At 50.0% G+C, this 26,934-nt stretch overlaps 1 protein-coding gene across 2 annotated transcripts in view; it reads right to left on the reverse strand.

Moving 5' to 3' along the window:
* Window positions 1-13,632, reverse strand: part of slc35f3b (solute carrier family 35 member F3b) — a 70,438-nt gene extending 56,806 nt beyond the window's left edge. The window contains exons 1-2 of one of the 2 annotated variants that reach the window (XM_067236762.1): window positions 13,523-13,632; window positions 12,255-12,472 (exon numbers count right to left, since the gene is read on the reverse strand). In XM_067236762.1, coding sequence (XP_067092863.1) covers window positions 12,255-12,472; window positions 13,523-13,632 — 328 coding nt within the window. The remainder of the gene's footprint in view (window positions 1-12,254; window positions 12,473-13,522) is intronic. The other variant, XM_067236763.1, reaches the window with a different exon arrangement.
* Window positions 13,633-26,934: the final 13,302 nt, after the last annotated feature.

Below are 26,934 nucleotides of genomic sequence, written 5' to 3' on the forward strand. Positions count from 1 at the left end.
TATGTTTCGCAATTTGCGCGTAAAAGCATTGCAGGTATGTACAAACATGCCTCACTGAGCTAAAAGCGCAGACTGCCTGTCGGGGAACTGACAATGAAAAATTGCGCTTTTCCGTGTCATGCATATGCATTCACAGGAGGGTCAGGGGAAAGTGGAAGTTTCCCATAAAGAGACGGGAGGGGATGCGTAAAGTGCGCCTAATTATGTATTCTGCGGTATGTACAAAAACCGCCTGTGAAAGTGCACCTATATTTTGCGGTAAAAATTCTCCACGAAATCATTACTCGTTACAGATTAAGGAGCCATGCAATATTACAGTTACTGCAAGATATCAAAGATTACATAGAATCTCCGACTCAGCGTTCACATTCCATTCCAGCAGTTGTTAAACTCCTCGCTACATTACAAATATTGGCATCAGGATCATTTCAAACAGTCATCGCTGTTTAGACTTTGGTGGCTGATCCATAGAAAGTGAGAAGGAGTCCCATTCAATTGCGCGTTTAAATGCTAATAACGCTACTTGTGCGAATGTACGTACATGAGGCCCTCAGTGTCTCTGATGGAGGTATTTGTTAACCATCAACCACCAACCCTCTCCTGCTAAGTCAACAACCCTGTGTTTGCATGTGTGTGGGTGCTGGAGGGACAGCAAGATAATAGTTGTGCGAGAGATATTGTAGTTGTGAGAGAGAGGTTGTAGTTGTGCGAGAGATGTTGTAGTTGTTGCTGTTACACAAACATCCACTAACTCTCTTCTCTTCTTTCTCTGTCTTTTTCTCTATCTCTCTTCGCCTATCTCTCTATCTCTCTCCACCTATCTCTCTACCTATCTCTCTCTGTACCTATCTCTTTCTCTCTCTCCACCTGTTTCTCTCTCTCTATCCACCTATCTCTCTATCTATTTCTTCCTCTCTTTCTGTCTCCTCTCTCCCTTTAGTCCTCTTTCCTACTCTCAATCTCTCTCTGTCTCTCTCTGTCCCTCTCTCTATCTTGCCCTTTATAAACAAAACATCCCACAATACAGCTGTTAAGAAGACCCCTCTTTACAGTGGCTTTGCTTGTTTCCACCGGACCAAACAAAGCCGGCATGATGCCTCCCTGTGTGGGATGTTAGAGAGCATGGTGGCGTCCTGGAACCAGAGGCCTGACATCAGCGTCCAGAGTGTTGATTCAGCTCTGTGACTACCTGCTGCTGGCTTAATGCCACGACAACGACCCCCCATCCCATGTTCATACCTTTTATACAGAACTGTGTGGCAGCACAAAGGAGCCACGTTCCTGCCTGGGTTAAAGGGTCTCTCTCTCTTTCTCTCTCTTTGCCTCCCTCTCTCTCTCTTTTCCTCTCTCTCCCTCTCTCTCCCTCTCTCTCTCTCTCCCTCACTCTCTCCCTCTCTATGTCCCTCTCTCTCTCCCTCTCTCTTTCCCTCACTCTCTCCCTCTCTATTTCCCTCTCTATGTCCCTCTCCCTCTCTCCCTCTCTCTCCCTCTCTCTCTCTCTCCCTCACTCTCTCCCTCTCTCTCTCCCTCACTCTCTCCCTCTCTATTTCCCTCTCTATGTCCCTCTCTATGTCCCTCCCTCTCCCTCTCTCTCCCTCACTCTCTCCCTCTCTATGTCCCTCTCTCCCTCTCTCTCCCTCTCTCTCTCTCTCCCTCACTCTCTCCCTCTCTAGTTCCCTCTCTATGTCCCTCTCTCTCTCCCTCTCCTCTCTCTCTCCCTCTCTCTCCCTGCTGGTTTGCCTCTAGCAGTACTATCATGAGCCACCCTCAGCACCCCCTTCCCCCACACTCTTCACCCCATACAAAATTGCTTGGGGCCTATATGGAGTATATTGGGCCTATGCTAGCTACCTGCCAGTCTACAGACCTGCTATTGACCCTAAAAAACGGAAGACCAGCAAGGTGGTCACAGGGGTATGTTTATTTCTGCACTTGTGTGTGTGTGTTTGCATTTTTTTCTCCAAAACAACTACAGAAGTAGGCCAAATTGTTGCAGAGGCAAGCGAAAATAGGCAAACACTACTCTCTCCCCTACTCTCCCCTGCCCTCCTCTCCCCTCCCCTCTCCTCCCCAGCCGTCCCCCTCTCCTCCTCTCCTCTCTCCTCCCCTCTCCTCTCCCACCCTCCTCTCCCCTCCCCTCTCCTCTCCCACCCTCCTCTCCCCTCCCCTCTCTTCTCCTCTCCCACCCTCCTCTCCCCTGCCCTCCCCTCTCCTCTCCCACCCTCATCTCCCCTGCCCTCCCCTCTCCTCTCCCACCCTCCTCTCCCCTGCCCTCCCCTCTCCTCTCCCACCCTCCTCTCCCCTGCCCTCCCCTCTCCTCTCCCACCCTCCCCTCTCCTCTCCCACCCTCCCCTCTCCCACCCTCCTCTCCCCTGCCCTCCCCTCTCCCCTGCCCTCCCCTCTCCCACCCTCAACTCCCCTGCCCTCTCCTCTCCCACCCTCCTCTCCCCTGCCCTCCCCTCTCCTCTCCCACCCTCCTCTCCCCTGCCCTCCCCTCTCCTCTCCCACCCTCCTCTCCCCTGCCCTCCCCTCCCCTCTCCTCTCCTCTCCCACCCTCCACTCCCCTGCCCTCCCCTGCCCTCCTCTCTGGTCTTCTCCCTCCCTCTCCTCTCATCTCCACTCCTCTACTGTTCCATCCTCCCTTCCACCCTCCTGTAATCTCTCCTTTCCTTTGTATTCCTTCCATTCTTCTCCTCCCCTCTCTTCCCTTACTCTCTAAGCATGTGTGTGTGTGCATCAGGGAGGTGATATTGTGTGCGTATGAGTGAAGGTTAGTTCAGGCTCGGCACTCTGGCTGCATGCATCACTACACCTGTGTTAGCCTGCTTCAAGCTCATTGGGCCACATCCAATAAGGCGGTAATAGGATGCCACAGGGATCCTCCTATGCTCACTCATGGTTGTCGTATTATTTGTGTTGCTGCCACCCTCTGCCCTCCACCCTCCCCATCTCCCCCGTACTATCGTACTGTCCATCAGGGGGATTATTAGTCTATTGGCTCCCTGCCTTGTATTGTATGTTGCTTGCTATACCCCCAGATGTGTGTGTAGAGAGGGAGGTTGTGGTGTGTGTGTGTGTGTGTGTCTGGAGGGGGAGGTTGTGCTGTGTGTGTGTGTGTCTGGAGGGGGAGGATGTGCTGTGTGTGTGTGTGGAGGGGAAGGATGTGCTGTGTGTGTGTGTGTGTGTGTGTGTGTGTGTGTGTGTGTGTGGAGGGGGAGGATGTCCTGTGTGTGTGTGTGTGTGTGTGTGTGGAGGGGGAGGATGTGCTGTGTGTGTGTGTGGAGGGGGAGGTTGTGCTGTGTGTGTGTGTGTGTGTGTGTGTGTGTGTGTGTGTGTGTGTGTGTGTGTGGAGGGGGAGGTTGTGCTGTGTGTGTGTGTGTGCGTGTGTGTGTGTGTGGAGGGGGAGGTTGTGCTGTGTGTGTGAGGGGGGTGGACTGATACAGACTGTGTTGGTGTCAGTGTGACCTGGTTTTAACCAGAGCTAACACTGTGAAGGTCTATATCGATAATGTACTGCTCTAACCACACAAATACACTGGGACACACACACACTGATAGACACACTGATACATACACATTCAGACAGACAGATGTTGACGTATAGACAGACAGAGAGACAGACAGACAGACAGACAGGCAGACAGACAGACAGGCAGACAGGCAGACAGACAGATAAGAATGTGTTAGAGATACAGGAGGACTCTGTACATGATGAGACTGTCACCCAAAAGTTACAATCCTAACTCACTGAGCATGCACAGGTTAGTACACAACTGCAACCCAACCCACCTGCATATAAACAAACCTGCCACCCAACACGCCTGCATATAAACAAACCTGCCACCCAACACGCCTGCATATAAACAAACCTGCCACCCAACACGCCTGCATATAAACAAACCTGCCACCCAACACGCCTGCATATAAACAAACCTGCCACCCAACACGCCTGCATATAAACAAACCTGCCACCCAACACGCCTGCATATCAACACACCTGCAACCCAACACACCTGCAACCCAACACGCCTGCAACTCAACACGCCTGCAACTCAACACACCTGCAACTCAACACACCTGCAACTCAACACACCTGCAACTCAACATACCTGCAACTCAACACACCTGCAACTCAATATAACTGCAACTCAACATACCTGCATATCAAAACACCTGCAACCCAACACGCCTGCAACTCAACACACCTGCAACTCAACACACCTGCAACTCAACATACCTGCATATCAAAACACCTGCATATCAACACACCTGCAACCCAACACGCCTGCAACTCAACACACCTGCAACTCAACACGTCTGCAACTCAACACACCTGCAACCCAACACGCCTGCAACTCAACATACCTGCATATCAAAACACCTGCAACCCAACACACCTGCAACCCAACACGCCTGCAACTCAACATACCTGCAACTCAACATACCTGCAACTCAACATACCTGCATATCAACATACCTGCATATCAACATACCTGCATATCAACCCACCTGCATATAAACAAACCTGCCACCCAACACGCCTGCATATAAACAAACCTGCCACCCAACACGCCTGCATATAAACAAACCTGCCACCCAACACGCCTGCATATAAACAAACCTGCCACCCAACACGCCTGCATATAAACAAACCTGCCACCCAACACGCCTGCATATCAACACACCTGCAACCCAACACACCTGCAACCCAACACGCCTGCAACTCAACACGCCTGCAACTCAACACACCTGCAACTCAACACACCTGCAACTCAACACACCTGCAACTCAACATACCTGCAACTCAACACACCTGCAACTCAATATAACTGCAACTCAACATACCTGCATATCAAAACACCTGCAACCCAACACGCCTGCAACTCAACACACCTGCAACTCAACACACCTGCAACTCAACATACCTGCATATCAAAACACCTGCATATCAACACACCTGCAACCCAACACGCCTGCAACTCAACACACCTGCAACTCAACACGTCTGCAACTCAACACACCTGCAACCCAACACGCCTGCAACTCAACATACCTGCATATCAAAACACCTGCAACCCAACACACCTGCAACCCAACACGCCTGCAACTCAACATACCTGCAACTCAACATACCTGCAACTCAACATACCTGCATATCAACATACCTGCATATCAACATACCTGCATATCAACACACCTGCATATCAACACACCTGCAATCCAACATACCTGCATACAGTATCAACAAATACTTAACATGGAGGAACTCCACTCAGAGATTTGTGATATTGTGTGTGTGTGTTGGTAGTGAACTTAATTTGGGAAGGGCATCTTAGGCTATAGTGTACACACGCACAAACTGTTCTGCACATCACACACATGCTTAGAAATTCTTGGACTGAACCCAACCTGGTTTCATCCTTTCCAAATACGTGTACATTATTTATCCTCTTTAGTCGCCAGCCTGATCTGGAGCAGTCTGCTGCTCCAGCTGACTTCCTCATGTCCATGATTACAAGAATCACACTCCATGTAACCTTGGCAAACGAAGGTTCAAAATGAACAGAGGAACAAAGGTGCTAATAAAGACAGAAATCAAAAGTTAAAATGGGTGAGACTGGAAGAAGCAAAGAATTCCTTAAATAAATAATACCAAAATAATCATTACATTATTTAAATGGGTGAGTTTGGAAGCAAGGTTATGTAAACTAGAGAGGATCACCACCGAACCTATTGATATATAAACTAATATTAAATATCCAAATATTTAGAGAAAGACGAGAGTTTTCAAGGGTGTACTTAGGTTTTCAAATGAATATTTCTGTATATTTTAAATATATATGCGATTCAAACTATACCATCCAAACTATACCATCCAAACTATACCATCTGTGTCCAAAAATGGAAATAAGCTTGAAATGTGAGAAAACTGAAAAACAGCTGCAACATTGAGGATATAGACAGAGCATTTCCCAAGATAACACTACCCTGGACTGTATTCTTTGTCAACTGTAGCTACTATGCACAGGGCTCTCAAGTCTCACGCATTCACCGTGAGACCAGTTCACACGCTCTCACACAACTCCTTGAATTTCTCATGCAGAGAAGGGATAACTTGTCACGCTATGCAATTAATGGACGAGGTGCAGGCATACAGACAGAAGTTTTCTGCCGAGTTGAGAGCTGTCTCGAGCTAGAGTTAAATGCCTCCTAGCAGCCAATCAGAAACACCAGCAGCACCCCTGCTGTTAAGAATAATAAATAAATATATATATGTGAGATAACAATAGCGCGCCTTGCTGAGAGCAAGCATATCCATAACTAATATGAGTTTAATTCGTTAAATGGGTTTGGAAGCAGATATATAATCCCCCCCCCTCGTCCTGCCCTCGTCCTGCCCTCATCCTGCCCTCCCCCAGATCCTACTCTCCTGGAAGGAGCTGTGTCCTCCAGTCTGACAAGTACTTGACCCAAACATCCAGCACCCTTCATCTTGTATTCATTGCTTTTCTGAACACTTGTATGGGTACTCACGCACACAGATCCCAGCTCAGCTCATCCCATCTCCCTGGCCCTCTCATGGGTGTTCTGCTAGATATCATCCAGCCAGACTCTCACGTACTTCAACAACATAATAACATGCAGATGAACGTCCGTTGCAGATCCCTCCTGACCTCCTTGACTTCCTGTTACAGCCAGAACAGGACATGAAGATCAGGATGAAGACTGGGTCATGGTGAAGACTGGGTCATGATGAAGACTGGGTCATGATGAAGACTAGGTCAGGGTGAAGACTGGGTCAGGGTGAAGACTGGGTCATGGTGAAGACTGGGTCATGATGAAGACTGGGTCAGGGTGAAGACTGACCCATCTCTCTCTCTCTCAGCCTCATCGCTGTCTCATCTCTCTCTCTCTCTCTCTCTAAGCCTCATCTCTCTCAGCCTCATCTCTCTCAGCCTCATCTCTCTCAGCCTCATCCCTGTCTCATCTCTCTCTCAGCCTCATCCCTGTCTCATCTCTCTCTCCACCCCATCCCTGCCTCATCTCTCTCTCAGCCTCATCGCTGTCTCATCTCTCTCTCTCTCTCTCTGTCTCTCTCGCTCTCGCTCTCTCTCTCTCTCAGCCTCATCTCTCTCTCCGCCTCATCCCTGTCTCATCTCTCTCAGCCTCATCCCTGTCTCATCTCTCTCAGCCTCATCCCTGTCTCAACTCTCTCTCAGCCTCATCCCTGTCTCATCTCTCAGCCTCATCCCTGTCTCATCGCTCTCTCAGCTTCATCCCTATCTCATTTCTCTCAGCCTCATCCCTGTCTCATCTCTCTCTCAGCCTAATCCCTGTCTCATCTCTCTCAGTCTCATCCCTGTCTCATCTCTCTCAGCCTCATCCCTGTCTCATCTCTCTCAGCCTCATCCCTGTCTTATCTCTCTCTCACTTTCATCCCTACCTCATCTCTTTCTCTCTCTCATCTTCATACCTGCCGTATCTCTCTTCCTCATCTCTGCCTCATCCCTCTGTCAGCCTCATCCCTCCTCACCCCTGTCTCTCTGTCGTCCTGTAGCTTGGTCAGTCCTTTCAAGACAGGTCTTTCCTTATCTCCTGCCCTGTGTGTCTCTGTGGCTTGGTCACTCCTTTCAAGACAGGTCTTTCCTTATCTCCTGCCCTGTGTGTTTCTGTGGCCCTCTCTTCTGCTCCTGTCCCCAGTGTCTGTCTCTTCAGACAGGATGACAGCTCTGCTCCCTCCCACCTGTCACCCAACCACCCACACACAGCTCCCTCCTGTCCTCTCGTCTCCTCTCTTCTGCTCCTCTCCACACTCCTCGTCTCCTCAGCTCTCTTTGTGTTTGTGTTGTCTCCCTGCTTGTATCTGTGAGGCCCAGTCCTCCCTGTCCCTATTCCCTATGCCCCCTTCCACCCCACCCCCCCACCCCCCACCGAGAGAGGGAGAGAGGACCAGACCCCCCCCCTCCTACCCACGCGCCGCCACCGAGATGATCTCCATCACCCCAAACCCTATTATCAACCACAGAGAGAGAGAGTGAGAGAGAGGGAACAGAAAGACAGGTACAATACTCTACAGAGAAAGAGAGGTACTATACTCTACAGAGAAAGGGACTGATAGAACAAAGAAAGAGAGGAAATGGAGGAAATGAGGATTAAATTGGTGCATTTGAATTACAGGGAGGAATGAGCAGAGGAGAGAGCCCAACTGATGTCTCAGGTAAACGATGAATAGGTGTGTGTGGGTGCATGTCCATGTCTGTGCATGTGACTGTGTGTGTATCCTCTGGTGGGAAAGCTTTGCTCTTTATTTTCAGTAACTCTTCAAGTAAACACATTAATCAGCGCTAAACAGATAGAGACCAAGCCATTTGTATGGATACTCTCCTGGAGAGAGGCACCACCCTTCCAGCACAGCTCACTTCCTCTTTTGATGAGATTCACCTCTCGGGATCAGTCTCTTTGAATCTGGAACAGAGGAGAGAAGAGAAGACAAGAAAGGAGAGAAGAGGAGGAGAGGAGAGGAGGAGTAGAAGAGGAGGGGGATGAGGAGGATGATGAGGAGTCCTCATAATGAGAGGGAGCAGGACGTAGAGAACAGGAGGGAGAGAGAGAGAGAGAGAGAGAGAGAGAGAGAGAGAGAGAGAGAGGGGGAGGAAGGAAGGAATGGAGAGACTACCCAGCATGCATCCTAAGCTCAGAGAGCAGGTGTCTGTAGATCTCTGCATCTCCTCTATAATGCATATTATCTAGTTACATAATACTCAACCATGCACACACACACACACTCTCAACCATCGCCTTGACTGGGCATCTGCTGCACCATACACACACCACACACTAACACACTCCATGAAACAGTGCTGTACATGCAGCTGCATCGCTACTGCTGTACACCTACTGTACAGACAGACAGGGAGAAACAGCGAGATACAGAGAGAGAGAGACAGAGAGAGAGAGAGCGAGATAGAGAGAGAGGGAGAGTGAGGGAAAGAGAGAGAGAGAGAGAATCCGAGATAAAGCCTGAGAAACAGAGGGGATGTGTAGAGGTGTTTGTAAAGGCCCTGCCTCTGTTATACGAGGCAGTAAACCCTAGAGCCATTTGAAAGTGAATGGCTGTCTGTCAAGCCTTAAAGAGAAAACACCATTCAGGTATTACCGAAAGGGAAGTATGTAACAACAGTGTAATCACGTGTATGTGTATGTATGTGTATGTATAAATTTGTTTTTGAGTTTCTAAGTATTTGATTGTGTTTGTGTGCATTTGTGTGTGTGCATGCGAGTGTACGTGTGTAAGTGTATGTGTGTGTGTGCGTGTGTGTGTTTGTGCATGTGTGTGTGTGTGCATGTTTAAATGTATGTGTGTGTGTGTGTGTGTAAATGTGTGTGTGTGAATGTGTGTGTGCGTGTGTGTGTGTGTGCGCGTGTGTGTATGTGTGTGTGCATGTGTAAATGTATGTGTGTGACTGCTTCCCTTGACCAGGATCTGTCACAACTGGACCATTCAGCCTCACGTCAGCCCCCGTCCCCTGACCCACACACACACACACATGCATGCACGCATTCACACATATACACACGCATGCACACACACACATGCACACACATAAGTACATACCACACATACACATTTGCACGAGGATCTGTTCAGGATCACATCTCGGCCTGCACTCTGCTAGCCATTAAACAACCTTAAATTACTGAAAACACAAAGGACCACACTATCTATCTGCTTTAGAAAGCAATTACACTGACACAAAGAGAGAGGTAGGGAAAAGATAGAGAGGGAGGGAGGGGGGAAAAGAGGGGGAGAGTGAGTGATGTGCTAAGCTAGTCATGTGCTAAGATAGTGGTGTGCTAAGCTAGTCCTGTGCTAAACTGGTGATGTGCTAAGCTAGTGATGTGCTAAGCTAGTCATGTGCTAAGCTAGTGATGTGCTCAGCTGGTGATGTGCTAAGCTAGTGATGTGCTAAGCTAGTGATGTGCTAAGCTAGTCATGTGCTAAGCTAGTGATGTGCTCAGCTGGTGATGTGCTAAGCTAGTGATGTGCTCAGCTGGTGATGTGCTAAGCTAGTGATGTGCTAAGCTAGTGATGTGCTAAGCTAGTCATGTGCTAAGCTAGTGGTGTGCTAAGCAAGTCCTGTGCTAAGCTAGTCCTGTGCTAAGCTAGTGGTGTGCTAAGCTAGTCCTGTGCTAAGATGGTGATGTGCTAAGCTAGTGGTGTGCTAAACTAGTGATGTGCTAAGATGGTGATGTGCTAAGCTAGTGGTGTGCTAAGCTAGTGATGGGCTAAGCTAGTCCTGTGCATGCAGCTCTACATTAGCTGACCTAATAGAGCAGTGCTAGACACACTAGGGCCTAAGGCTTCTATCTCTCTCTCTAGCTCTCTTTCTTTTTCTATCTCCCTCTCTCTCAACCCCCACCACTCTCTCCCTCTCCAACCCCACAACTCCCTCTCTCTTGCAAACTCCACCACTCTCTCTCTCTCCCTACTATGTTAAATTTGCCCTACTGTCAGCCTCCTCATCAAGGCCTGTCCAGATGGTCTCTAATGCGTCCAGCTTCCCCGAGGAACAGCAACAGGACACACTGTCTCAGACAGGCTACCAGTACTACCAGTAGACCCTGCACAGAGAGACCAGACCCAGAGAGAGACTGTCTCAGGAAGGTTACCAGTACTACCAGTAGACCCTGCACAGAGAGACCAGACCCAGAGAGAGACTGTCTCAGGAAGGTTACCAGAGAGAGACCAGACCCAGAGAGAGACCGTCTCAGGCAGGCTACCAGTACTACCAGTAGACCCTGCACAGAGAGACCAGAACCAGAGAGAGACTGTCTCAGGAAGGTTACCAGAGAGAGACCAGACCCAGAGAGACACCAGTCCCAGAGAGAGACCATCTCAGGCAGACTAACTGAGTACCAGTAGTCTCTGTACAGGTGACATCACTTCACTCATCGCTTCCTTCCTCCCTACTTCACTACTTCCTTACCAGGGTCCTCTTACTCACGCACACGAAGACCACCTCTCAGAAACATCGCTTTAGCCAGCTGAGCTACTATTACGCTATTAATTCAATGGCGTGGGTCTCTCCCTCCCCCTGGTCTCTCCGAGCCCATTGGACTCTCCCTCTGGTCTCTCCCCCTGGTTTCTCCCCAGTAGTTATGTCTGTCCCTGGCAGTTCATCACCCCCTCCCTGAATGTAGGGAGTCAGGTGGCTGAGCGGTTAGGGAAGCGGGCTAGTAATCTGAAGGTTGCCAGTTCGATTCCCGGCTGTGCCAAATGACGTTGTGTCCTTGGGCAAGGCACTTCACCCTACTTGCCTCAGGGAGAATGTCCCTGTACTTACTGTAAGTTGCTCTGGATAAGAGCGTCTGCTAAATGACTAAATCTAAACCCTGCCTCATTTCACGCCTCCTGAGTCTCTCCGAGGGTTCTCCGCAGGACGCTCACAAAGGCACCAGTGAATCAACACCACAACAGACGGCATGGCTGCTCGCTGAGGGGGGAGCCAGTCGACCTGTCTCCATCCTGGAGCAGCACGCCTTTCTGAACACTCCAGCTTCCACGCTGAGATGTTTACGAAGAAGACCATAGGCATGGAGGAAGGCAGAACTGACAGCTTGCATAATATTTTCAGATGGGCTACAGGCAACTAAAACCCTGTTCCAGTGTCTTTGTTCCTTGCCGTGTGGATGAGGATGCCTGGTGTGGATGCCTGGGTTGTTCCTGCGGTGGAGAACAAGCTCAGTCCCCCAGGGGGATGCCTGTTGTGTTCTGAAACGCTTGTCTGTCTGTCTGTAGGTCTGTCTGTCTGTCTGTAGGTCTATCTATCTGTCTTACCATGTCCTTCTCCGCCTGCTTGTCTGCCTTTCTGTCTGTCTGTCTGTCTGTCTGTCTATCTGCCAACTTAGCATGTGTGTCTGGTTCAATACCTTGTCAGTACAAGCTCCTCTCAAGTACCTCTCCAACAGCTATGGTAATTAGCTAGGTGATTAATTCATGAAAAATATGCTGCACTGTAATTCACAGACTAATTGCTGTTTCATGAGTTGATGCAGCTAATTATCTTAAAAGGGCTCCAGACTGCTCTTGGAAACAGCTAACACTTTGTCTCAAAAAAAGACTAATGTAGGTCACTTCAGTTGCCTAACTGTGCCACAGGATCACTGCACGTTTTCCACATTCAAGTGACAAGCAGACCAAAAAATGACCCCGCATAGCCATTACAAACCGGCAAAAGCGCTCTTTGACTTACTGTTTTTGTAGACTGCATTCCAAGGTTGGTATCCGTAGTAACCGGTGATCCTCAGAATACGCTCTTCTATGGACGCGCTGTTGATGTCTTCCACGGAACGGGACGACTTCAAGTCCTCTTTGATGGCTTCGTCCACGACCAGGTACTTCAGCTGTCTCAGTTGGGGGCTGATGTCCGATAGCCGTCTGGGGCTGACGTCGGGAGACCTTCGCATCCCGCTGGAAAAGGCGAGAACACAAGGGGTGCGGGCGCGACGGTTAGGAGAGAGGCGGGAATCTTTGGCACGAGGTGAGACCATTTGGCAAAAGGAGGAGGCCCGTTCATAACAAATAAGCGGTTGTGGGCATGGAAGGGTGGTATTTGGCTGTTTAGAATAATTTCAGTTCCATAGCAGACAATAAAGACCACAAGGAAGGAAGGCAACGGCCAGTGTTCCTCCAACAGTGGAACCCACATTCGCGCGCGCCGCTGCAGGGAGCGCATGGAGAGGGAAATAATCATCCCTCACTGGCCTCGCGCTACGGAGATGTTGAGAAAGGGAGACACTAAACGAAAGTGACTAGTCAACTGCATCGCTGTATACTGTACTTGCGCCATGCTAACCCACCATTAAGATGAGTAAGTAAAGATATGTACGGTGGATTTGGTAACGAATGAATAAATCGATTAGAAACGATTTTGAAAGACGAGGGTGAAGCGCTTGTGACAGCCGAGGCGGCGTGTACGCACTCGAGCACATAACCCACTGGTCATCTTGCTGTGTACAGAAAATAGCAGCCAGTCACCATCGTCTAGAGCTTGTTAAACAAGGTCCTATTTGTGTCATTCTTCTGCGAGCAGGCCACCCTGCGGTGCTGAGAAACAAAATGATTTAAGGAGACGAACTCGTTACTGTGGCGTTGCAACCGCGTCACGTACAACCGAACATAAAATAACATTCCAACACGGAGTAAAGGGTTCTCATAGGTCAGCCTCTATGGTCTGCGGTTACACCGTTTCTACGTGAACAGAGTTGATCAGTTACTTATGGCACAGGTGTCTGCAATTGTGTGTGTGTTGTTTTTTAAGTTTACCTTTTGGCCTAGATATATAATAGGTTAGATTTTTGGGATACTTTATTTTGCCGCTCTTGATAGTCCTTAAACTAACGAGTATTGTACTACGAGCATTAATTACAAAAGACAGTTTTAGTTCTACTCTGTTATCGTCAAACGCCGTCGTCCATTCGCAGTAGTCTGATTTCCGTATACAGAGTGAATGGTTCTTACATGGGCATCAGCGTAGTGGGGGGTCCAAGGTAACACATGCAGTCCCTCCGCGGGCGCCCGACCCGGTCCCAAACGGTGCCCTCTCCATCGCCGTACATGGTTACGGCCATAGAGCGGGAGACAGCGCAGCTAGCCTATAAGAAATATCCAGTGTATCCGGGGAGAGCTATCATCGTCCTGCTTGTCATACACACATATGCTGCGGCTTCTATTCAACACACACGGACACAAACTGATGCGCTTTTCTCTACGTTGGCGCACCTCAAGGGGGGATTGAGGGTTGATGGACACGGCAACAGCGCTACCTGCCGGATTTTAAAATACTGCTCTTCATGTCAAGCTGTGGTCTCCACCACATCCGGATCATTGCTGCATTTTGGCGATGCGAGCCTGTTCTAAAGCAGTTGTCCAAAACAACCACAACGACCACATTGTGTGGAATAGTTATGTAGCATTACACAGCGTTGATTTAAAGTATTGTTTAGTCAAAGACACAAACATGGGTTTGATTTTACAATAGATCCTAGATATTTTAGCCAAATAGAGAATCTTTGAAAAGGATCCATGAAATGGATTAAGAGATTACCTCACGTACTGTAGTTCACAGAACAAATAGCATTTGCTGCAGATATTGTATTTATTTATTTCCCCAATGTGTTAAAGGTCATTTATCTTTAATATTTCATGCAGGAGACCACTGACCATGCAGTGTTTATGTATTTTGTCCACTTTAGCAGTTTGTCACTCCGATGAACATTGACTAAAGCAGACCTGTGGTTTGTGTTTATCAAACGATGCCAAAAGTAGTCAACCATGGAACACCATTAGCATAGTTTGATTAGGTGTCAAATGTTGTGTGTGTCTATGAGGAAGGCCTCTCTGGAGGTAGCTGTGCCATACTGATATCTACCCACTCTATTTTACCCTGTCTATCCTACCACACTGATATCTACCCTGTCTATCCTACCACACTGATATCTACCCTGTCTATCCTACCACACTGATATCTACCCTGTCTATCCTACCACACTGATATCTACCCTGTCTATCCTACCACACTGATATCTACCCTGTCTATCCTACCACACTGATATCTACCCTGTCTATCCTACCACACTGATATCTACCCTGCCCGCTCTATTTTACCCTGTCTGTCCTACCACAATGATATCTACCCTGTCTATCCTACCACACTGATATCTACCCTGTCTATCCTACCACACTGATATCTACCCTGCCCGCTCTATTTTACCCTGTCTGTCCTACCACACTGATATCTACCCTGTCTATCCTACCACACTGATATCTACCCTGTCTGTCCTACCACACTGATATCTACCCTGTCTATCCTACCACACTGATATCTACCCTGTCTATCCTACCACACTGATATCTACCCTGCCCACTCTATTTTACCCTGTCTGTCCTACCACACTGATATCTACCCTGTCTATCCTACCACACTGATATCTACCCTGTCTATCCTACCACACTGATATCTACCCTGTCTGCCCTACCACACTGATATCTACCCTGTCTATCCTACCACACTGATATCTACCCTGTCTATCCTACCACACTGATATCTACCCTGTCTATCCTACCACACTGATATCTACCCTGCCCACTCTATTTTACCCTGTCTGTCCTACCACACTGATATCTACCCTGTCTATCCTACCACACTGATATCTACCCTGTTTATCCTACCACACTGATATCTACCCTGTCTATCCTACCAACTGATATCTACCCTGTCTATCCTACCACACTGATATCTACCCTGTCTATCCTACCAACTGATATCTACCCTGTTTATCCTACCACACTGATATCTACCCTGTCTATCCTACCACACTGATATCTACCCTGTCTATCCTACCACACTGATATCTACCCTGTTTATCCTACCACACTGATATCTACCCTGTCTGTCCTACCACACTGATATCTACTCTGTCTATCCTACCACACTGATATCTACCCTGTCTATCCTACCACACTGATATCTACCCTGTCTGTCCTACCACACTGATATCTACCCTGTCTATCCTACCAACTGATATCTACCCTGTTTATCCTACCACACTGATATCTACCCTGTCTATCCTACCACACTTATATCTACCCTGTCTATCCTGCCACACTGATATCTACCCTGTCTATCCTACCACACTGATATCTACTCTGTCTATCCTACCACACTGGTGTGTGTGTGTACAGAGCATGTGTGTTGAGAACAGAGTGTGTGTGTTGAGGACAGAGTGTGTGTGTGTTGAGGACAGAGTGTGTGTGTGTGTGTTGAGGACAGAGTGTGTGTGTGTGTTGAGGACAGAGTGTGTGTGTGTTTGTGTTGAGGACAGAGTGTGTGTGTGTGTGTGTGTTGAGGACAGAGTGTGTGTGTGTTGAGGACAGAGTGTGTGTGTGTTGAGGACAGTGTGTGTTTGTGTTGAGGACAGTGTGTGTGTGTTTGTGTTGAGGACAGAGTGTGTGTGTTTGTGTTGAGGACAGAGTGTGTTAGTGTTGAGGACAGAGTGTGTGTGTTTGTGTTGAGGACAGAGTGTGTGTGTGTTGAGGACAGAGTGTGTGTTTGTGTTGAGGACAGAGTGTGTGTGTGTTGAGGACAGAGTGTGTGTGTGTGTGTGTGTTGAGGACAGAGTGTGTGTGTGTTGAGGACAGAGTGTGTGTGTGTGTTGAGGACAGAGTGTGTGTGTGTGTTGAGGACAGAGTGTGTGTGTGTTGAGGACAGAGTGTGTGTGTGTGTGTTGAGGACAGAGTGTGTGTGTGTTGAGGACAGAGTGTGTGTGTGTTGAGGACAGAGTGTGTGTTGAGGACAGAGTGTGTGTGTGTTGAGGACAGAGTGTGTGTGTGTTGAGGACAGAGTGTGTGTGTGTGTTGAGGACAGAGTGTGTGTGTGTTGAGGACAGAGTGTGTCTGTGTGTTGAGGACAGAGTGTGTGTGTGTTGAGGACAGAGTGTGTGTGTTTGTGTTGAGGACAGAGTGTGTGTGTGTTGAGGACAGAGTGTGTGTGTGTGTTGAGGACAGAGTGTGTGTGTGTTGAGGACAGAGTGTGTGTGTGTGTGTTGAGGACAGAGTGTGTGTGTGTGTGTTGAGGACAGAGTGTGTGTGTGTGTGTTGAGGACAGAGTGTGTTTGTGTTGAGGACAGAGTGTGTGTGTGGGTGTGTGTGTTGAGGACAGAGTGTGTGTGTGTGTGTTGAGGACAGAGTGTGTGTGTGTTTGTGTTGAGGACAGAGTGTGTGTGTGTTTGTGTTGAGGACAGAGTGTGTGTGTGTTGAGGACAGAGTGTGTGTGTGTGTTGAGGACAGAGTGTGTGTGTGTGTGTTGAGGACAGAGTGTGTGTGTGTTTGTGTTGAGGACAGAGTGTGTGTGTGTGTTGAGGACAGAGTATGTGTGTGTTGAGGACAGAGTGTGTGTGTGTGTTGAGGACAGAGTGTGTGTGTGTGTGTTGAGGACAGAGTGTGTGTGTGTGTGTTGAGGACAGAGTGTGTGTGTGTGTTGAGGACAGAGTGTGTGTGTGTTTGTGTTGAGGACAGAGTGTGTGTGTGTGTGTGTTGAGGACAGAGTGTGTGTGTGTTGAGGACAGAGTGTGTGTGTGTTGAGGACAGTGTGTGTTTGTGTTGAGGACAGTGTGTGTGTGTTTGTGTTGAGGACAGAGTGTGTGTGTTTGTGTTGAGGACAGAGTGTGTTAGTGTTGAGGACAGAGTGTGTGTGTTTGTGTTGAGGACAGAGTGTGTGTGTGTTGAGGACAGAGTGTGTGTTTGTGTTGAGGACAGAGTGTGTGTGTGTTGAGGACAGAGTGTGTGTGTGTGTGTTGAGGACAGAGTGTGTGTGTGTGTTGAGGACAGAGTGTGTGTGTGTTTGTGTTGAGGACAGAGTGTGTGTGTGTGTGTGTGTTGAGGACAGAGTGTGTGTGTGTTGAGGACAGAGTGTGTGTGTGTTGAGGACAGTGTGTGTTTGTGTTGAGGACAGTGTGTGTGTGTTTGTGTTGAGGACAGAGTGTGTGTGTTTGTGTTGAGGACAGAGTGTGTTAGTGTTGAGGACAGAGTGTGTGTGTTTGTGTTGAGGACAGAGTGTGTGTGTGTTGAGGACAGAGTGTGTGTTTGTGTTGAGGACAGAGTGTGTGTGTGTTGAGGACAGAGTGTGTGTGTGTGTGTGTGTTGAGGACAGAGTGTGTGTGTGTTGAGGACAGAGTGTGTGTGTGTGTTGAGGACAGAGTGTGTGTGTGTGTGTGTTGAGGACAGAGTGTGTGTGTGTTGAGGACAGAGTGTGTGTGTGTGTGTTGAGGACAGAGTGTGTGTGTGTTGAGGACAGAGTGTGTGTGTGTTGAGGACAGAGTGTGTGTTGAGGACAGAGTGTGTGTGTGTTGAGGACAGAGTGTGTGTGTGTTGAGGACAGAGTGTGTGTGTGTGTTGAGGACAGAGTGTGTGTGTGTTGAGGACAGAGTGTGTCTGTGTGTTGAGGACAGAGTGTGTGTGTGTTGAGGACAGAGTGTGTGTGTTTGTGTTGAGGACAGAGTGTGTGTGTGTTGAGGACAGAGTGTGTGTGTGTGTTGAGGACAGAGTGTGTGTGTGTTGAGGACAGAGTGTGTGTGTGTGTGTTGAGGACAGAGTGTGTGTGTGTGTGTTGAGGACAGAGTGTGTGTGTGTGTGTTGAGGACAGAGTGTGTTTGTGTTGAGGACAGAGTGTGTGTGTGGGTGTGTGTGTTGAGGACAGAGTGTGTGTGTGTGTGTTGAGGACAGAGTGTGTGTGTGTTTGTGTTGAGGACAGAGTGTGTGTGTGTTTGTGTTGAGGACAGAGTGTGTGTGTGTTGAGGACAGAGTGTGTGTGTGTGTTGAGGACAGAGTGTGTGTGTGTGTGTTGAGGACAGAGTGTGTGTGTGTTTGTGTTGAGGACAGAGTGTGTGTGTGTGTGTGTTGAGGACAGAGTGTGTGTGTGTTTGTGTTGAGGACAGAGTGTGTGTGTGTGTGTGTTGAGGACAGAGTGTGTGTGTGTTGAGGACAGAGTGTGTGTGTGTTGAGGACAGTGTGTGTTTGTGTTGAGGACAGTGTGTGTGTGTTTGTGTTGAGGACAGAGTGTGTGTGTTTGTGTTGAGGACAGAGTGTGTTAGTGTTGAGGACAGAGTGTGTGTGTTTGTGTTGAGGACAGAGTGTGTGTGTGTTGAGGACAGAGTGTGTGTTTGTGTTGAGGACAGAGTGTGTGTGTGTTGAGGACAGAGTGTGTGTGTGTGTGTTGAGGACAGAGTGTGTGTGTGTGTTGAGGACAGAGTGTGTGTGTGTTTGTGTTGAGGACAGAGTGTGTGTGTGTGTGTGTGTTGAGGACAGAGTGTGTGTGTGTTGAGGACAGAGTGTGTGTGTGTTGAGGACAGTGTGTGTTTGTGTTGAGGACAGTGTGTGTGTGTTTGTGTTGAGGACAGAGTGTGTGTGTTTGTGTTGAGGACAGAGTGTGTTAGTGTTGAGGACAGAGTGTGTGTGTTTGTGTTGAGGACAGAGTGTGTGTGTGTTGAGGACAGAGTGTGTGTTTGTGTTGAGGACAGAGTGTGTGTGTGTGTGTGTGTTGAGGACAGAGTGTGTGTGTGTTGAGGACAGAGTGTGTGTGTTTGTGTTGAGGACAGAGTGTGTTAGTGTTGAGGACAGAGTGTGTGTGTTTGTGTTGAGGACAGAGTGTGTGTGTGTTGAGGACAGAGTGTGTGTTTGTGTTGAGGACAGAGTGTGTGTGTGTGTGTGTGTTGAGGACAGAGTGTGTGTGTGTTGAGGACAGAGTGTGTGTGTGTGTTGAGGACAGAGTGTGTGTGTGTGTGTGTTGAGGACAGAGTGTGTGTGTGTTGAGGACAGAGTGTGTCTGTGTGTTGAGGACAGAGTGTGTGTTGAGGACAGAGTGTGTGTGTTTGTGTTGAGGACAGAGTGTGTGTGTGTTGAGGACAGAGTGTGTGTGTGTGTTGAGGACAGAGTGTGTGTGTGTTGAGGACAGAGTGTGTGTGTGTGTGTTGAGGACAGAGTGTGTGTGTGTGTGTTGAGGACAGAGTGTGTGTGTGTGTGTTGAGGACAGAGTGTGTTTGTGTTGAGGACAGAGTGTGTGTGTGGGTGTGTGTGTTGAGGACAGAGTGTGTGTGTGTGTGTTGAGGACAGAGTGTGTGTGTGTTTGTGTTGAGGACAGAGTGTGTGTGTGTTTGTGTTGAGGACAGAGTGTGTGTGTGTTGAGGACAGAGTGTGTGTGTGTGTTGAGGACAGAGTGTGTGTGTGTGTGTTGAGGACAGAGTGTGTGTGTGTTTGTGTTGAGGACAGAGTGTGTGTGTGTGTTGAGGACAGAGTATGTGTGTGTTGAGGACAGAGTGTGTGTGTGTGTGTGTTGAGGACAGAGTGTGTGTGTGTGTGTTGAGGACAGAGTGTGTGTGTGTGTGTTGAGGACAGAGTGTGTGTGTGTGTGTGTTGAGGACAGAGTGTGTGTGTGTTGAGGACAGAGTGTGTGTGTGTTGAGGACAGTGTGTGTTTGTGTTGAGGACAGTGTGTGTGTGTTTGTGTTGAGGACAGAGTGTGTGTGTTTGTGTTGAGGACAGAGTGTGTTAGTGTTGAGGACAGAGTGTGTGTGTTTGTGTTGAGGACAGAGTGTGTGTGTGTTGAGGACAGAGTGTGTGTTTGTGTTGAGGACAGAGTGTGTGTGTGTTGAGGACAGAGTGTGTGTGTGTGTGTTGAGGACAGAGTGTGTGTGTGTTGAGGACAGAGTGTGTGTGTGTGTTGAGGACAGAGTGTGTGTGTTTGTGTGTTGAGGACAGAGTGTGTGTGTGTGTGTGTTGAGGACAGAGTGTGTGTGTGTTGAGGACAGAGTGTGTGTGTGTGTGTTGAGGACAGAGTGTGTGTGTGTTGAGGACAGAGTGTGTGTGTGTTGAGGACAGAGTGTGTGTTGAGGACAGAGTGTGTGTGTGTTGAGGACAGAGTGTGTGTGTGTTGAGGACAGAGTGTGTGTGTGTGTTGAGGACAGAGTGTGTGTGTGTTGAGGACAGAGTGTGTCTGTGTGTTGAGGACAGAGTGTGTGTGTGTTGAGGACAGAGTGTGTGTGTTTGTGTTGAGGACAGAGTGTGTGTGTGTTGAGGACAGAGTGTGTGTGTGTGTTGAGGACAGAGTGTGTGTGTGTGTGTGTGTTGAGGACAGAGTGTGTGTGTGTGTGTTGAGGACAGAGTGTGTGTGTGTGTGTTGAGGACAGAGTGTGTTTGTGTTGAGGACAGAGTGTGTGTGTGGGTGTGTGTGTTGAGGACAGAGTGTGTGTGTGTGTGTTGAGGACAGAGTGTGTGTGTGTTTGTGTTGAGGACAGAGTGTGTGTGTGTGTGTGTTGAGGACAGAGTGTGTGTGTGTTGAGGACAGAGTGTGTGTGTGTGTTGAGGACAGAGTGTGTGTGTTTGTGTTGAGGACAGAGTGTGTGTGTGTTGAGGACAGAGTGTGTGTTTGTGTTGAGGACAGAGTGTGTGTGTGTGTGTTGAGGACAGAGTGTGTGTGTGTTTGTGTTGAGGACAGAGTGTGTGTGTGTGTTGAGGACAGAGTATGTATGTGTTGAGGACAGAGTGTGTGTGTGTGTGTGTGTTGAGGACAGAGTGTGTGTGTGTGTTGAGGACAGAGTGTGTGTGTGTGTGTTGAGGACAGTGTGTGTGTGTGTGTGTTGAGGACAGAGTGTGTGTGTGTTGAGGACAGAGTGTGTGTGTTGAGAACAGAGTGTGTGTGAGTGTCTGCAGGGGTCCTCCACAGCAGGACACCATCTGTGGGCGTCTCTTCTGGTGCCTGAAGAAATTCTCACTGTCCCTTGTCTTCACTCACCAAACACACACACACACATACATTACATTTATTCATTTAGCAGACACATACACACACACACACATATACACACAAGATACACACAAAGCACACACAAGGCACACATACTGAAGCAGTGGTTGGTGGTGCATGTGGAGCTGAACAATGATGAGAAGAGAGGGTGTTCATAGGGGGAGGGGGCACGGCAGAGTGGGTGGCGAGGGGAACAGGTCTATTTTTAAACCCATTTGAAACAGATTCCAAGATTCAGCCTGTCACCAATCAACACAGCAGGCTGCCTCTACCGACTGGGAGAACCTGTGGCCTTCAACAATATGAAATCCTGTTACAGGGCAGGGTTGGGGAGGGTAGATGGTCTGACTTCATCTGACTCTATAGGGTGGCCTTAGAGGGAGGGGGCAGAAAGGGAGGGAAGAGGGATGGGGGGCAGGAAGGGAAGATGGGAGAGAAGGAGGGAGGGAGGGGTGGAGACAGACAGGGAGAAAAGGAGGGAGGGGGAGGCAGGGAAGGAAGTAGGGGAGGAAGGTGACACAGAGGGAGGGAGGGAGGTGACACAGAGGGAGGGAGGGAGGTGACAGGCAGAGAGGCAGGGTGCCACCAGGACAGAGCCAGTCAAGTACTGGTCCCTCGGGACAGAGAGAACAGGAGCTGGTGGGGACGATGTGTGTGTGCGAGTCTGTTTTGGGAGATGCACAGGAGAAGCACACCCAGCGCCACAGGCAGGACACGAAACAGCTCTGGGAGACATAGGAGGAGAGGAGAGAGGCACAGGAAGGAGGGAGGAGGGAGACAGAGGAGGAGAGAGGAGAGACACAGGAAGGAGGGAGGAGGGAGACAGAAGAGGAGAGAGGAGAGGCACAGGAAGGAGGGAGGAGGGAGACACAGGAGGAGAGAGGAGAGACACAGGAAGGAGGGAGGAGGGAGACAGAGGAGGAGAGAGGCACAGGAAGGAGGGCGGAGGGAGCCAGGGTGGAACCGAGGGATGAGGGAAGGTGGAGGAGGAGCGAAGTTTAGTACAGAGGCAGAGGCAGCCCTCTCTCCCCTCACTTGTGATTATTTCATGTTGTTGGGTTCCCCTCCTCCTCTGTTTGCTTGGAACACACATCACTCTGCATCTTCTTAAAGCACACACTGCTCTCCTTCTTTCTAACAGCACCTCACCTTCCCTTCCGCCTGCTAACAATAGAGGACTTTTTAAGTGTTCTAATCTCTCTAATTTATAGAACAGAAGGTTCCCCAATTGCTCTCTCAGAGCAACATGCCCGATGAAAGACCTTGAGCGCTGATCCACATGAGCTACTGTAAGGGTCACCCTAACATGAGACAGACTTGTGATGAGAGACAGAGAGGTTGGAGGCATAGAGTTCCCAGGCTCCCTCTCACCTGTCAATTTCTCAATCCAGTGTCTCTATGAGAGCTGCTCCACTTCCCCTAACTACCATAGCCAAGCCCCACACCTCTAACTACCATAGCCAAGCCCCACACCTCTAACTACCATAGCCAGACCTTGTCTCTATATCTACCATAGCCAGGCCCTGTCTCTCTAACTATCATAGCCAGACCCTGTCTCTCTAACTACCATAACCAGACCCAGTCTCTCTAACTGCCATAACCAGACCCAGTCTCTCTAACTGCCATAGCCCGGCCCAGTGCCAGTGTGACTGGGCACAGTGCGCCCTCTCAGGCTCTCCACAGACACCTCAGTGATTTAGTGGACCCCTGGGATCCTTCCTGTACCATTATTCATACCATCTCTGACCCGGAGCGACTGGCAGTAGGCCAGATCCAACACAGGCTCCACCACAGGCTGCAGCTCTAACTAGTGAGGAGAACTGGAGAGAGAGAATGTAGGAAAAGGTAGACAAGTATGAACATGAGGAGAGAAAGAGAGAAAAAGTGAGAAAAAGAGAAAACGAGTGAGAAAGATGGAGAGAGTTGGAGCAGAGAGAGAGAGAGGGTTGCGAGGGCAAGACAGGGAGAGAAAGAGAGTAATATGAGGAGGAAGAGAGAAGGAGAGCGCAGAAGGGCGGCTGCTCTGTGCTCAGGCCGCCGCTGCCGTTCAGCTGGGCCAGAGGTGCGCAGGACCACAGCTGGCTGGAGACGGGCAACGCTGTTACACCTGTCTGTGATCACCCCCCATCTGCCTGCATACTGAGCATCAACCAGCAGCATGCAGACCTGCTGTCTATACGCACAATTTGGACGTTGCTTTGGATGAAACTGTACTGTCTGTATGAATACTATGTAATGTCTCCCTTCTCACAGACCTCCACACCAGCCCAGCCAGTCTCCCTTCTGACAGACCTCCACACCAGCCCAGCCAGTCTCCCTTCTCACAGACCTCCACACCAGCCCAGCCAGTCCCCCTTCTCACAGACCTCCACACCAGCCCAGCCAGTCTCCCTTCTCACAGACCTCCACACCAGCCCAGCCAGTCTCCCTTCTGACAGACCTCCACACCAGCCCAGCCAGTCTCCCTTCTCACAGACCTCCACACCAGCCCAGCCAGTCTCCCTTCTCACAGACCTCCACACCAGCCCAGCCAGTCTCCCTTCTCACAGACCTCCACACCAGCCCAGCCAGTCTCCCTTCTCACAGACCTCCACACCAGCCCAGCCAGTCTCCCTTCTCACAGACCTCCACACCAGCCCAGCCAGTCTCCCTTCTCACAGACCTCCACACCAGCCCAGCCAGTCTCCCTTCTCACAGACCTCCACACCAGCCCAGCCAGTCTCCCTTCTCACAGACCTCCACACCAGCCCAGCCAGTCTCCCTTCTCACAGACCTCCACACCAGCCCAGCCAGTCTCCCTTCTCACAGACCTCCACACCAGCCCAGCCAGTCTCCCTTCTGACAGACCTCCACACCAGCCCAGCCAGTCTCCCTTCTGACAGACCTCCACACCAGCCCAGCCAGTCTCCCTTCTCACAGACCTCCACACCAGCCCAGCCAGTCCCCCTTCTGACAGACCTCCACACCAGCCCAGCCAGTCTCCCTTCTCACAGACCTCCACACCAGCCCAGCCAGTCCCCCTTCTGACAGACCTCCACACCAGCCCAGCCAGTCTCCCTTCTCACAGACCTCCACACCAGCCCAGCCAGTCTCCCTTCTCACAGACCTCCACACCAGCCCAGCCAGTCCCCCTTCTCACAGACCTCCACACCAGCCCAGCCAGTCTCCCTTCTCACAGACCTCCACACCAGCCCAGCCAGTCTCCCTTCTCACAGACCTCCACACCAGCCCAGCCAGTCTCCCTTCTGACAGACCTCCACACCAGCCCAGCCAGTCTCCCTTCTCACAGACCTCCACACCAGCCCAGCCAGTCTCCCTTCTCACAGACCTCCACACCAGCCCAGCCAGTCTCCCTTCTCACAGACCTCCACACCAGCCCAGCCAGTCTCCCTTCTGACAGACCTCCACACCAGCCCAGCCAGTCTCCCTTCTCACAGACCTCCACACCAGCCCAGCCAGTCTCCCTTCTCACAGACCTCCACACCAGCCCAGCCAGTCTCCCTTCTCACAGACCTCCACACCAGCCCAGCCAGTCTCCCTTCTGACAGACCTCCACACCAGCCCAGCCAGTCTCCCTTCTCACAGACCTCCACACCAGCCCAGCCAGTCTCCCTTCTGACAGACCTCCACACCAGCCCAGCCAGTCTCCCTTCTCACAGACCTCCACTCCAGCCCAGCCAGTCTCCCTTCTCACAGACCTCCACACCAGCCCAGCCAGTCTCCCTTCTCACAGACCTCCACACCAGCCCAGCCAGTCTCCCTTCTCACAGACCTCCACACCAGCCCAGCCAGTCTCCCTTCTGACAGACCTCCACACCAGCCCAGCCAGTCTCCCTTCTCACAGACCTCCACACCAGCCCAGCCAGTCTCCCTTCTCACAGACCTCCACTCCAGCCCAGCCAGTCTCCCTTCTCACAGACCTCCACACCAGCCCAGCCAGTCTCCCTTCTGACAGACCTCCACACCAGCCCAGCCAGTCTCCCTTCTCACAGACCTCCACTCCAGCCCAGCCAGTCTCCCTTCTCACAGACCTCCACACCAGCCCAGCCAGTCTCCCTTCTCACAGACCTCCACACCAGCCCAGCCAGTCTCCCTTCTCACAGACCTCCACACCAGCCCAGCCAGTCTCCCTTCTGACAGACCTCCACACCAGCCCAGCCAGTCTCCCTTCTGACAGACCTCCACACCAGCCCAGCCAGTCTCCCTTCTCACAGACCTCCACACCAGCCCAGCCAGTCCCCCTTCTGACAGACCTCCACACCAGCCCAGCCAGTCTCCCTTCTCACAGACCTCCACACCAGCCCAGCCAGTCTCCCTTCTCACAGACCTCCACACCAGCCCAGCCAGTCTCCCTTCTGACAGACCTCCACACCAGCCCCTGGCTCAAGGTGAGAGGGGACACATTCAGCAGCTACAGCATGTGTTACAAACGAAGCACCACTTACATGATTAAGCACCCGTTACATGATTAAGGACTAGTAACATGAAGGACTAGTTAGATGATTAAGCACCACTTACATGATTACGCATCCGTTACATGATTAAGCACCAGTTACATGATTAAGCACCAGTTACATGATTAAGGACTGGTTAAATGATTAAGAAATAGTTATAAATGAAGGGGTAGTTACACGATGAAGCACCACTTACAGGATGAAGGTCTAGTTTCATGATTAAGCACCAGTTACATGATTAAGAACTAGTTAAAAATGAAGGGTAGTTACATTTTCTAGTTACAAGTCTTACCTTATTCACATATACATCCTTATAGTAAAATGAAGAACCAGGATATTACAATGTACAATATTAAAAAGGTAAAACTGGATTAGCACATGCCAATGGTAAATCCTTCCATTTCTCCCTCAGATTAGAGGCATGTTCTAGGTAGGGAGTCCCAGATCGCATGTGTCCCAGGGCGGGCAGTGTGTGAGTCTGTATGTGTGTGTGTGTGTGTATGTGTGTATGTTTGTGTGTGTGTGTGTGTGTGTGTGTATGTGTGTATGTTTGTGTGTGTGTGTACGTGTGTATGTGTGTGTGTGTACGTGTGTATGTGTGTGTGTGTGTGTGTGTGTGTGTGTGTGTGTGTGTATGTGTATGTGTGTACGTGTGTATGTTTGTGTGTGTGTGTAAGTGTGTGTGTGTGTACCTGGTGCTGAGGGGGTGCTCTCCTCTGGGCGTCCCAGCTCTACGTTCCACTCCCTGCATTGCGTTTGCATCCTGTGGCTCCCAGACTGCGGAGAGGGATGGAGAGAGGGGTGGAGAGGGGTGGAGAGAGGGATGGAGAGAGGTGGAGGGAGGTGGAGGGAGGTGGGGGGAGGGATGGAGAGAGGTGGAGAACTACACAGGGGGTTGCATCTTTTTTTGATGATAGGTTTTGCATCGATTGAAGAACGCCAGCCCAAGCTGGCAGGTCCCTGTCGACAGAGGAACCTGTGCTTACTCTAGCATAACAGTGGCCTCCAGTCCAAGTCATCAATAGACCAATACACCCCACCATGGGCAGACAGAGAGAGCGTGTGAAAGAGAGAGAGAGAGAGAGAGTGAGAGAGAGAGCCAGTGAGAGAGAGAGAGAAAAG

Source organism: Osmerus mordax, chromosome 5, assembly GCF_038355195.1.
Source record: "Osmerus mordax isolate fOsmMor3 chromosome 5, fOsmMor3.pri, whole genome shotgun sequence".
NCBI lineage: Eukaryota > Metazoa > Chordata > Actinopteri > Osmeriformes > Osmeridae > Osmerus > Osmerus mordax.